Below are 13,133 nucleotides of genomic sequence, written 5' to 3'. Positions count from 1 at the left end.
ATCAGGTGGAGAGCTAATTCCAAAAGGGAACCAAGGGTAGTCAAAGTCCCAGTGGATTGGGTACCGAGGGCGTGAGATGAGTAGATGAGGGGTTGATCAAGCAGTGTTCGTCCAGTAAGGAATTTTTACGTTTTGTTTTATGTCATGGTTTTAAGGGGACACTAGACCACATTTAAGTTTTCTAGTAGTAAGTAAGCCTGTCATAATAGACAAACCTTACAAGTTTAAGAGTTAGTTAAAGGACGACCCAGGGACCGGGTCTTTCTGAAGAGGGGAATACTGTAGCGGCACCACCATTTAGGATAGGGAAAGTTAGTTTTGTGTGATATTCTGAGCACAAGTTGCAGCTAGGTGCGGGCCGGATTGCAGTAAGTTACACTGACCAGCGGTTGCAAAGTGTAATGGAGGCCACAGGGGCCATCGAACCACTGAAAAGTGTAAACGCAGCGGTTTGCATGTCGCAGGTTACAGGAAGAAGGGGCCCACTGGCGCAACCGGGGTGTGGGGCGTACATGACTCGGAGTGATGCGTTAGCGAAGCAACAGATGGGGCGACAGAGTCCCAGTCCACGGCGGGTCGTTGGTTCAACCTTCTGAGGCTGACGCGGGGTCTGCGGCCAGCCAGGGTGGACCACTCTTTGGGTCACTACTGCAGGCAGTCATCTCGTCTCCCGACACACACCAGAGACTTCCCGAGGTGCGGGCCGCAAATTTGGAATCCGGATAGTGGGGGTGGCCGTTGCCGCCACGTTCCCAGCTACGCCAGCCTAGGGAGAAGCAGCAGCGTGGCCGGCCTATGCCTCCTGGCAGAGCAGTGCCGAGTCAACGGGGATGGTGGCTGCTGAGTCGGCTGCTGGCGCAGCCGTCCTGACGTAATTGGAACTCTACAGCTGGCGAACAAGGCCGGCATGACTCAGCGTTGCATTGCACAGATCGCTGGGGCAGTGGTCTCAGCAATGTGGGGCCTGTGACACAGACCGAGGTGAACGAAGCTCTGTAGTGGAAACAAATAAATCATTTGAAAAGCTCGGCTGAGTTTTAATATGGCACCTCCTGGCACCCACTCACTACATTTGGTATCAGTCCCTTATAACCTCTTTGGTAGTATAGTCCAAAGTGAAGCAAATTTTCTCTCTTCAGTTTCAGCAGCATTAAATATGTGTCAGCATATATATATATATACATCCATCCGCACATACACAGACACAAGTAGACATATTTAAAGGCAAAGAGTTTGGGCAGAGATGTCAGTCGAGGCGGAAGTACAGAGGCAAAGATGTTGAAAGACAGGTGGATATGTGTGTGTGTGCGAGTGTATACCTGTCCTTTTTTCCCCCTAAGGTAAGTCTTTTCGCTCCCGGGATTGGAATGACTCCTTACCCTCTCCCTTAAAACCCACATCCTTTCATCTTTCCCTCCCCTTCCCTCTTTCCTGACGAAGCAACCATTTTGCGAAAGCTTGAATTTTGTGTGTATGTATGTGTTTGTTTGTGTATCTATCGACCTGCCAGTGCTTTCGTATGGTAAGTCACATCATTTTTGTTTTTAGATATCGTGGGAATTCATAACTACGTGGATTGTTTATCTTTTTTCTGCTCCACTCTAATGTTGTCAGTTTCTGTAAGCAATTCTACTATGTCATGTTGTGTCATTTGTCTAGGTTTGTTAGTATACTTAATATACTACAAACTTTTCTTTGATTTATGCATAGTCTGTACTGTATGCTTTTTCTTTTTATAGATTTTGGTTGATGTCCCTTGCACAACTGACAGACATAGTGTTACTGAGAATGACAACAATATATTTAAACCAACAAGAGTGAAGGAACGACTCCGGCTTCCTGAGCTCCAAGCAAAGCTTTTAAGGTACTTTGTGGTGTACTTTGTTATCTCGGTGCAAAGAACCTAATTACTTGACTGTTTTAATACTGTTTGGAATTATTTTTAGCAATGCCTTGAGAATGGTGAGAGTTGGTGGGTCTGTGGTTTATGCAACATGCAGCTTGTCTCCAATCCAGAATGATGGTGTTGTACACATGGCTTTGAGAAAGATCTGGGAAGAGACCAAAGTGCAGGTGGAAATCAGGTAACATCTTCCCCTATTTTTGTGCAGTTTAAGTTTCTGAATAATGTATAAATGTTGTTGTTGTTGTGGTCTTCAGTCCTGTGACTGGTTTGGTGCAGCTCTCCATACTACTCTATCCTGTGCAAGCTTCTTCATCTCCCAGTACCTACTGCAACCTACATCCTTCTGAATCTGCTTAGTGTATTCATCTCTTGGTCTCCCTCTACGATTTTTACCCTCCACGCTGCCCTCCAATGCTAAATTTGTGATCCCTTGATGCCTCAGAACATGTCCTACCAACCGATCCCTTCTTCTGGTCAAGTTGTGCCACAAACTCCTCTTCTCCCCAATCCTATTCAATACCTCCTCATTAGTTACGTGATCTACCCATCTAATCTTCAGCATTCTTCTATAGCACCACATTTCGAAAGCTTCTATTCTCTTCTTGTCCAAACTAGTTATCGTCCATGTTTCACTTCCATACATGGCTACACTCCATACAAATACTTTCAGAAACGAATTCCTGACACTTAAATCTATACTCGATGTTAACAAATGTCTCTTCTTCAGAAACGCTTTCCTTGCCATTGCCAGTCTACATTTTATATGCTCCCTACTTCGACCATCATCAGTTATTTTGCTCCCCAAATAGCAAAACTCCTTTACTACTTTAAGTGTCTCATTTCCCAATCTAATTCCCTCAGCATCACCCGATTTAATTTGACTACATTCTATTATCCTCGTTTTGCTTTTGTTGATGTTCATCTTATATCCTCCTTTCAAGACACTGTCCATTCCGTTCAACTGCTCTTCCGAGTCCTTTGCTGTCTCTGACAGAATTACAATGTCATCGGCGAACCTCAAAGTTTTCATTTCTTCTCCATGGATTTTAATACCTACTCCGAATTTTACTTTTGTTTTCTTTACTGCTTGCTCAATATACAGATTGAATAACATCGGGGAGAGGCTACAACCCTGTCTCACTCCTTTCCCAACCACTGCTTCCCTTTCATGCCCCTCGACTCTTATAACTGCCATCTGGTTTCTGTACAAATTGTAAATAGCCTTTCGCTCCCTGTATTTTACCCCTGCCACCTTCAGAATTTGAAAGAGAGTATTCCAGTTAACATTGTCAAAAGCTTTCTCTAAGTCTACAAATGCTAGAAACGTAGGTTTGCCTTTTCTTAATCTTTCTTCTAAGATAAGTCGTAAGGTTCCAACATTTCTACGGAATCCGAACTGATCTTCCCCAAGGTCCGCTTCTACCAGTTTTTCCATTCGTCTGTAAAGAATTCGCGTTAGTATTTTGCAGCCGTGACTTATTAAACTGATGGTTCAGTAATTTTCACATCTGTCAACACCTGCTTTCTTTGGGATTGGTATTATTATATTCTTCTTGAAGTCTGAGGGTATTTCGCCTGTCTCGTACATCTTGCTCACCAGATGGTAGAGTTTTGTCATGACTGGCTCTCCCAAGGCCATCAGTAGTTCTAATGGAATGTTGTCTACTTCCGGGGCCTTGTTTCGACTCGGGTCTTTCAGTGCTCTGTCAAACTCATCACGCAGTATCTTATCTCCCATTTCGTCTTCATCTACATCCTCTTCCATTTCCATAATATTGTCCTCAAGTACATCGCCCTTGTATAAACCCTCTATATACTCCTTCCACCTTACTGCCTTCCCTTCTTTGCTTAGAACTGGGTTTCCATCTGAGCTCTTGATATTCATACAAGTGGTTCTCTTCTCTCCAAAGGTCTCTTTAATTTTTCTGTAGGCAGTATCTATCTTACCCCTAGTGAGACAAGCCTCTACATCCTTACATTTGTCTTCTAGCCATCCCTGCTTAGCCATTTTGCACTTCCTGTCAATCTCATTTTTGAGATGTTCGTATTCCTTTTTGCCTGCTTCATTTACTGCATTTTTATATTTTCTCCTTTCATCAATTAAATTCAATATTTCTTCTGTTACCCAAGGATTTCTATTAGCCCTCGTCTTTTTACCTACTTGATCGTCTGCTGCCTTCACTACTTCATCCCTCAGAGATACCCATTCTTCTTCTACTGTATTTATTTCCCCCATTCCTGTCAATTGTTCCCTTATGCTCTCCCTGAAACTCTCTACAACCTCTGGTTCTTTCAGTTTATCCAGGTCCCATCTCCTTATATTCCCACCTTCTTGCAGTTTCTTCAGTTTCAATCTGCAGTTCATAACCAATAGATTGTGGTCAGAATCCACATCTGCCCCTGGAAATGTCTAACAATTTAAAACCTGGTTCCTAAATCTCTGTCTTACCATTATATAATCTATCTGATACCTTTTAGTATCTCCAGGATTCTTCCAGGTATACAACCTTCTTTTATGATTCTTGAACCAAGTGTTAGCTATGATTAAGTTATGCTCTGTGCAAAATTCTACAAGGTGGCTTCCTCTTTCATTTCTTTCCCCCAATCCATATTCACCTACTATGTTTCCTTCTCTCCCTTTTCCTACTGACGAATTCCAGTCACCCATGACTATTAAATTTTCGCCTCCCTTCACTACCTGAATAATTTCTTTTATCTCGTCATACATTTCATCTATTCCTTCATCATCTGCAGAGCTAGTTGGCATATAAACTTGTAGTACTGTAGTAGGCATGGGCTTTGTGTCTATCTTGGCCACAATAATGCGTTCACTATGCTGTTTGTAGTAGCTAACCTGCACTCCTATTTTTTTATTCATTATTAAACCTACTCCTGCATTACCCCTATTCGATTTTGTATTTATAACCCTGTAATCACCTGAACAAAAGTCTTGTTCCTCCTGCCACCGAACTTCACTAATTCCCACTATATCTAACTTTAACCTATCCATTTCTCTTTTTAAATTTTGTAACCTACCTGCCCGATTAAGGGATCTGACATTCCACGCTCCGATCCGTACAACGCCAGCTTCCTTTCTCCTGATAACGACGTCCTCTTGAGTAGTCCCCGCCCGGAGATCCGAATGGGGGACTATTTTACCTCCGGAATATTTTACCCAAGAGGACGCCATTATCATTTAATCATACAGTAAAGCTGCATTTCCTCGGGAAAAATTACGGCTGTAGTTTCCCCTTGCTTTCAGCCGTTCGCAGTACCAGCACAGCAAGGCCGTTTTGGTTAATGTTACAAGGCCAGATCAGTCAATCATCCAGACTGTTGCCCCTGCAACTACTGAAAAGGCTGCTGCCCCTCTTCAGGAACCACATGTTTGTCTGGCCTCTCAACAGATACCCCTCCATTGTGGTTGCACCTACGGTACGGCCATCTGTATCGCTGAGGCACGCAAGCCTCCCCACCAACGGCAAGGTCCATGGTTCATGGGGGGAGGAATGTATAGTATATAGTATATAGTTTTCTTGTAAATTGAGAATTGCTTCAGGGAGTTACATAGCAAATGTATAGTATATTTGTTATGTAACTCCCTGAAGTAATATTCAATTTACAAGAAAACACAAAACAAAGGTTAATATTATTGTTGCTATGCAAGAGTGTGTAACATACACATTTTAATATTAGAGTGACTAAGTTTATTGAGTCTTTACTTCCTTGTTCTATTAAAATTTCAGTCACTTGTGTCAGAATTGAGACAAGTGGTGGGAGGCCTGTAATTTATGGGCTATAATCCCCTGTAATTGTAATGATAACGTACAGCCAACTTTTTGCGGAGGGCAACACAGCTCAGAGAAATTGTGAATAACAATAAAAACACTCAACACCCAATAACCATTCAAATTATTATAAACATTATAACAATTGAAAAGTCAAGAATGATGAAAAGTTCCCAAAAGCCACAGAGATGTATGAAGATGCTTTATTTGCAGCTACTTGTTTCACGTCAGTGTAGACGAGTCTTCAGGTTTGTGTGCCAAGAATACAATCACCATGTAAAATTTTTGAAATAGTAGAAGTACAGAAGCCTAGTGCTGGCATTAAAAAAGATAAAAAAAAGAACGCAACAAAGCAGTCATATGACAACCCATCAGTGTGGTTTGACTCTCTAACGTGTGTTTGCTAGGTAGATATGCCACAGGGTGGTCATGTTGGTGGGGGGGGGGGGGCAGGGGGAGGGTGCTTATGTCAGATTGGCTGATGTCTGTCATACCTCTCTGACCTGGTTTGAACCTCATTCACATGTCTGCGAGTATTAGAACAATATGTTTGAGTACACAGTTGGAGAATACACTGACTTGATCTTTCTGTATGGTGAAACCATGGTAATGGAAGAGCTGCTCACTGCCTTTATCAAGAACATTAACCACAATGTATGACTTCATCACATACCCTTTTCACCATAATTAAGCAATGGTTTCGAGAAAGGGGTACCTTCACTGTCAGCAGGTGTGGCTGTGGAGCTCCAAGGAGATGCCATACACCTGAAGCGGAGAGGTCATATTGCATCACATTGAAGAGAACCTGTCAACAAGTACACAAGCTGGGTATTCATGAGTGGAACTGTAAAACAAGTGATGTAATGGGTCACACATAATCAATTACTTGTGGAAGTGATAGCGTTGCCAACATGTTTTGAGATGGTTGTAGCGCATAAACTGTATGTTTCTGACATGGGTTCTTATTCAAACAATTGCCTTCTCGCTCCGCTCGACAAGTCATAGAAGTTTATAATGGGAATTTCCAAACACCCTGTATAACAATTGTCAGTATTTGTCATTGTTTTTTGTTGAAAGTATTTCTACCATTTCAAAAATTTCACGCGATTTGTATTCTTGATAAATAAACCTGAAGAAGTGTTTATACTGACCTGAAACCAGTAGTTGTGAATAAAGCATCTTCTTACAGCTATGCGGTTTTTGGAAACATCTCATCATACTTGACTTTTTAAGTGTTATAATTTTACTGCAAAAAGGTGGGAATTTAAGGAGATGGGACCTGGATAAACGGACTAAACCAGAGGTTGTACAGAGTTTCAGGGAGAGCATAAGGAAACAATTGACAAGACTGGGGGAAAGAAGTACAGTAGAAGAAGAATGGGTAGCTTTGAGGGATGAAGTAGTGAATGCAGCAGAGGATCAAGTAGGTAAAAAGACGAGGGCTACTAGAAATCCTTGGGTGACAGAAGAAATATTGAATTTAATTGACAAAAGGAGAAAATTTAAAAATGCAGTAAATGAAGCAGGCAAAAAGGAATACAAACATCTCAAAAATGAGATCGACAGGAAGTGCAAAATGGCTAAGCAGGCATGGCTAGAGGACAAATGTAAGGATGTAGAGGCTTGTCTCACTAGGGGTAAGATAGATACTGCCTACAGGAAAATTAAAGAGACCTTTGGAGAAAAGAGAACCACTTGTATGAATATCAAGAGCTCAGATGGAAACCCAGTTCTAAGCAAAGAAGGGAAAGCAGAAAGGTGGAAGGAATATATAGAGGGTCTATACAAGGTCGATGTACTTGAGGACAATATTATGGAAATGGAAGAGGATGTAGATGAAGATGAAATGGGAGATAACGATACTACATGAAGAGTTTGACAGAGCACTGAAAGACCTAAGTCGAAACAAAGCCTCGGGAGTAGACAATATTCCATTAGAACTACTGACGGCCTTGGGAGAGCCAGTCCTGACAAAACTCTACCATCTGGTGAGCAAGATTTATGAGACAGGCGAAATACCCTCAGACTTCAAGAAGAGTATAATAATTCCAATCCCAAAGAAAGCAGGCATTGACAGGGCTGAAAATTACCGAACTACCAGTTTAATAAGTGACGGCTGCAAAATACTAACGCGAATTCTTTACAGAGGAATGGAAAAACTGGTAAAAGTCGACCTTGGGGAATATCAGTTTGGATTTCGTAGAAATACGGGAACACGTGAGACAATACTGACCCTACGACTTATTTTAGAAGCTAGATTAAGAAAAGGAAAACCTACGTTTCTAGCATTTATAGACTTAGAGAAAGCTTTTGACAGTGTTGACTGGAATACTCTCTTTCAAATTCTGAAGGTAGCAGGGGTAAAATACAGGGAGTGAAAGGCTATTTACAATTTGTACAGAAACCAGATGGCAGTTGTAAGAGTCTCGGGACATGAAAGGGAAGCAGTGGTTGGGAAGGGAGTGAGACAGGGTTGTAGCCTCTCCCCGATGTTAATCAATCTGTATATTGAGCAAGCAGTAAAGGAAATAAAAGAAAAATTTGGAGTAGGTATTAAAATCCATGGAGAAGAAATAAAAACTTTGAGGTTCGCCGATGATATTGTAATTCTGTCAGAGACAGCAAAGGACTGGGAAGAGCAGCTGAACGGAATGGACAGTGTCTCGAAAGGGGGATATAAGATGAACATCAACAAAAGCAAAACGAGGATAATGGAATGTAGTCGAATTAAGTCGGGTGATGCTGAGGGAATTAGATTGGGAAATGAGACACTTAAAGTAGTAAAGGAGTTTTGCTATTTGGGGAGCAAAATAACTGATGATGGTCGAAGTAGAGAGGATATAAAATGTAGACTGGCAATGGCAAGGAAAGCGTTTCTGAAGAAGAGAAATTTGTTAACATCGAGTATAGATGTAAGTGTCAGGACGTCGTTTCTGAAAGTATTTGTATGGAGTATGGCCATGTATGGAAGTGAAACATGGATGATAAATAGTTTGGACAAGAAGAGAATAGAATCTTTCAAAATGTGGTGCTACAGAAGAATGCTGAAGATTAGATGGGTAGATCACATAACTAATGAGGAGGTATTGAATAGAATTGGGGAAAAGAGGAGTTTGTGGCACAACTTAACTAGAAGGAGGTATCGGTTGGTAGGACATGTTCTGAGGCATCAAGGGATCACCATTTTAGTATTGGAAGGCAGCGTGGAGGGTACAAATCGTAGAGGGAGACCAAGAGATGAATACACTAAGCAGATTCAGAAGGATGTAGGTTGCAGTAGGTACTGGGAGATGAAGAAGCTTGCACAGGATAGAGTAGCATGGAGAGCTGCATCAAATCAGTCTCAGGACTGAAGACCACAACAACAACAACAACAATTTTAATATTAATTTCAGTGATTATTGAGGATTGAGTGTTGTTGTTATACACGATAGTAATCTTTTCTATTGGCTTTATACATGGCCCATGCAGCTATAGGTAGTCATTTCAAGCAGAAAACAATCTTGTTATTCAAATAGGAGAGGTAAGCAAAATGTGATGAGATGGTCGTCTTACGTTTCCCATTGTCAGACTGGACACACACACACACACACACACACACACACACACACACACACACACAGAGAGAGAGAGAGAGAGAGAGAGAGAGAGAGAGAGAGAGAGAGAGAGAATACTAGGGCATTTTCCCCATAGGTCACAAAAATGTATGGAATATAGATTAAGTTACAGACAGATCAATGTTACATATAATTCTCTGAAGACTATCTCTCAAACATAGTGCACTATGGTGATCTGGGACATCTTGGTTCAGGCAAATTTAGTCAGTTAGTGTTGGTCAGCTGATGAGGACCCATTTTTTTCACCAGCATTCATTGTATGTAAGTTTACCAGATACAGTGAAACACCTACTGTACCTTGTTCAAGATGCCCTACACATGTCATCTTCCTTGGCTTTGAACCTGGTGGTTGCAGCTGTAAGCCACTGTGTCAACTGTTCAGTGTTCCTGATTGTGCTCCCTGATGATAATTTCCAAGAATAGCAACAAGCCTGCATGAAAATAGTACATGGCAGGAAGTTGTGGAACATGTTGACTAGTGTCTCATTACAGATTCTTTGGAAAAACTTGTCAATGGGTGTTGTGTCTAAGTCATAATCTATAGCTATACTTTGGGTATTTTTGATCTGGGTGCAGCATTGTGGGATTAACTATTATCCATACACCATGCCATGAACTTTCATTCTAAAGGAAAGAACACTTGTGGAATCAAATAACAAAGTAACTTTGGTGGTTGTAGAATGTATTTTACTCTAGCTGAAGTACACAGCATCAATCAACTTTTATTCAGAGTAAAGAGGCTGAATTTAATGGAATGGGCTTAACTTTATGCAAAATGCAAGGTAGACAGTTGATTTTCTTCTTATTTTAGTCTGAGGTCAAATGTGTGGCTACAATTACACCATATTTTATTTACACAGAAAACAAAGCTTAAGGGTAAACAGTGTTTTTCATTTGTCTGTCTGGAGAGGAAATTGAATGTCCAGCATGCAGACTCTTGAGCAAACTATATGAAAAACATGACCTTTTTTGCCACAGAAAGTGATTGCCCCTACTCTTTTTTGATGTGCTTACTGAATGCAAACCAGCTGTGAAACTGCAATTGCTTAAAATCAAATGGTGTATGTGAATTTCAGGGCATCAGCAAAATGCAAGGAATATTATCACCTCCAGAATTAATTATGATGATGGTTTTTTTTTCTATTACATTCAACATCATCAATCAATGGAAATTCCAGGTAGCAATATCAACAATGTACGATTCCAGTCTGAGCTGCCAGAATCAGTGGTCATGTGTGCATGAGGTGAGCTTGTTCCTATGTGTGATTGGTGTGTGTGTGTCTTTTGCTATTGAAGGCATTGGCCCAAAACTTTATGACTTGTCTTTTAATTGTGCCTGTCTGCAATTTAACGTAATATTCAGCATAAGACCCTTCGTGATACACCTCGCTTTGTAATGTAGCTTTTGGTTAGTCAGTGTTATGTAATAATATGAAGGGGCGATTTCTTTAAAACTCACCTTGTATGGCAATTATTATACGTGGCAGACCAAAACCATGTGCCCGACCGTGACTCAATTCTGGAACCTTGCCTTTCACGGACAGTGCTCTTCCATTTGAGGTATCCAGAGAGGAGTCACAATCTGCTCTCACACATTTACTTCTTCCAGTACCTTCCAAAATTCAAAAAAGTTCTCCTACATACCTCACAGAACTAACACTCCTATAAGAACAGATACTGCAGAGAAATTGCTTAGCCTCAGCCTAGAATTTTGTTTCCATAACAGCCTTTCACTCTGCACCAGAGTTTGTGGAGATTTGAAAAAGGCAAGTTTCCAGTTTCAAATATCATTTTGGTACACAGTTTTAATCTGTCAGGAAATTTCAAATTGGCTCAAACTCTGCTGAAAATTCATTCTGGATTAAAAAAGCTTTGTTGGGTAATGCACAGGTGCTCGATATCCATTACGGATGAATGGTCAGGCTTTCCAGAAAATATTTCCCAGATAAGCTCGTCAACATATTAAACATTACTGTTTTTATACACTAAAATCACCCATATGCATTGCTGTCAATGTGACCAGTAATTCTCCATTATGTGTGGTTGTTTTAAGCTATTAGTTTCCAGAATGACTTTAAAAAAATGGAAAAATTTGAGGGAAATGAAGCTAGGCTGATATTGGGGTTGACAGGAAATTTTTCACTGCAAAGGAACAGTAATTTTTGTCTAGGTACTCCTGTTCATAAATGTACTGTCCTCGTATTCATATAAAGATCCATTTTCCACACCTTTACATAAGTTTGATGACTTGAGATAAATGTCACATTTATCCACTGGTGTAGACTGCAGAATTGCAGGCACCGTATTGAGGATGACAGCAATGCAACAAAACAGACCACATTGTTCCTGTTTGTAACAAAAAATTCCAATGGCCTATTGCAGATGTTGACATGGATGTCAGTTGTGTATCAGCAATCTCCATTGCATCCAGTAAGCTATTTAATGTTGTCAAGGTTCATAAGAAGGTTTTGTACCTGCAAGTCAACACTTGTGCTCCCGTCATTACTCAGCTTGCAAACATGTGGACTTGTGTTCTCCTCCTTAGTGCCAGTGTCACATACATTAGTCACCTACAATAAACGAAACATTCCGATATTAGGTAGTTTCTTGGCCCCAGTCACATATACATTTGTGGTTTGTCCGCTGACTTCTCTGGTGGTGAACAATGCACACACAGAAAATTTGTTTGGTTTGGATGCCTTTAACCTTTTTGGGATTACTATTCCCGATGAAGTTAATCTCATCTCCGATCAAGTGCATTATACACAACTTGACTCTTCATGCTCTGACTTTACCACCCTGTTTTCTGCAGGCTTGGGTTGTGCCCATAATTTCGAAGTCCACATCACCATGAAACCATTGGCCAGACACTGTTTCTTTTGGGCTCGCTCCGTGACCAAGTGAAGACGAAGCTCGACCGCATCACTGCCTCAGCGGTCGTCCAACTGATTGCACACAGTGAATGGGCTACCCCCCAAGTCACTGTCAAGAAGCCTCGGGACAATTATGCCTTTGCAGTGATTTCAAAGTTTCTGTCAATGCTCAGTCTATCATTGAAATGTATCTCTTGCCGCACCCTGAAAAACTTTTTGCTAAGCTCGCTGGTGGTCAGTATTTTTCCAAGATCAACCTCTCCAATGCATATTTGCAGCTTCCCATTGATGCTGACCCTCAATGGCTCTTGGTTGTTAACATGCATTTTGGCTTGTATATTTCAATGGATTTTCGAATAACTCGAGAGGTCTGTACCTGGGCATGCCAGCTATTTTCATGACATTGTGGTCTCCAGCTCCTCTGTTGCTGAACTTCTCAACAACATATGTACACTCTTTTTGGCATCATGCCACCAGCTTAAAAGACAATTTGGAAAAGTGCTGCTTCCTCCAGCCTTCTAGTGTTTATTTTGGGTTTGACGTCTCTTAGTGCTGGTATGAAACCCCTTCATCAGAATGTCTCTGCCATTGTGGCTCCTTTGCGTCCTATGCCAGTCAAGGAACTTATGCTTTTTGTAGGTAAGATTGCTTATTATCATCAGTTTTTGCTGGGGTCAATGCTTTGTTGCATTAGGTAACATCTTTCCATTGGTTGCAGGTGTACGGAATGGCGTTTTCCAAACTGAAGTCTATGGTACAGTCCGTACCAATCAACATGTAGTGTTAGCAACAAATGCGTCCCAACATGGACTGGGGGCAGTATTAGCTCATAAATATTCTGATGGCTCTGAGTGGCCTACAGCATACACATTGAAGATGCTTAATTCAGCTCAGACTAGATATTCACAAATAGAGAAAAAAGCCCTCGCCATTGTTTATGCTTTAAAGA

At 41.1% G+C, this 13,133-nt stretch overlaps 1 protein-coding gene across 1 annotated transcript in view; it reads left to right on the top strand.

Moving 5' to 3' along the window:
- LOC126236109 (5-methylcytosine rRNA methyltransferase NSUN4) overlaps nt 1–13,133 on the top strand; it is a 112,683-nt gene that overhangs the window by 90,128 nt on the left and 9,422 nt on the right. Inside the window, exons 6-7 of the mRNA XM_049945178.1 lie at nt 1,740–1,864; nt 1,947–2,084. Coding sequence (XP_049801135.1) covers nt 1,740–1,864; nt 1,947–2,084 — 263 coding nt within the window. The remainder of the gene's footprint in view (nt 1–1,739; nt 1,865–1,946; nt 2,085–13,133) is intronic.

Source organism: Schistocerca nitens, chromosome 2 (assembly GCF_023898315.1).
Source record: "Schistocerca nitens isolate TAMUIC-IGC-003100 chromosome 2, iqSchNite1.1, whole genome shotgun sequence".
NCBI lineage: Eukaryota > Metazoa > Arthropoda > Insecta > Orthoptera > Acrididae > Schistocerca > Schistocerca nitens.
The sequence above is the reverse complement of the archived record's forward strand: the minus strand, read 5'-3'. Positions and strand labels throughout refer to the sequence as shown.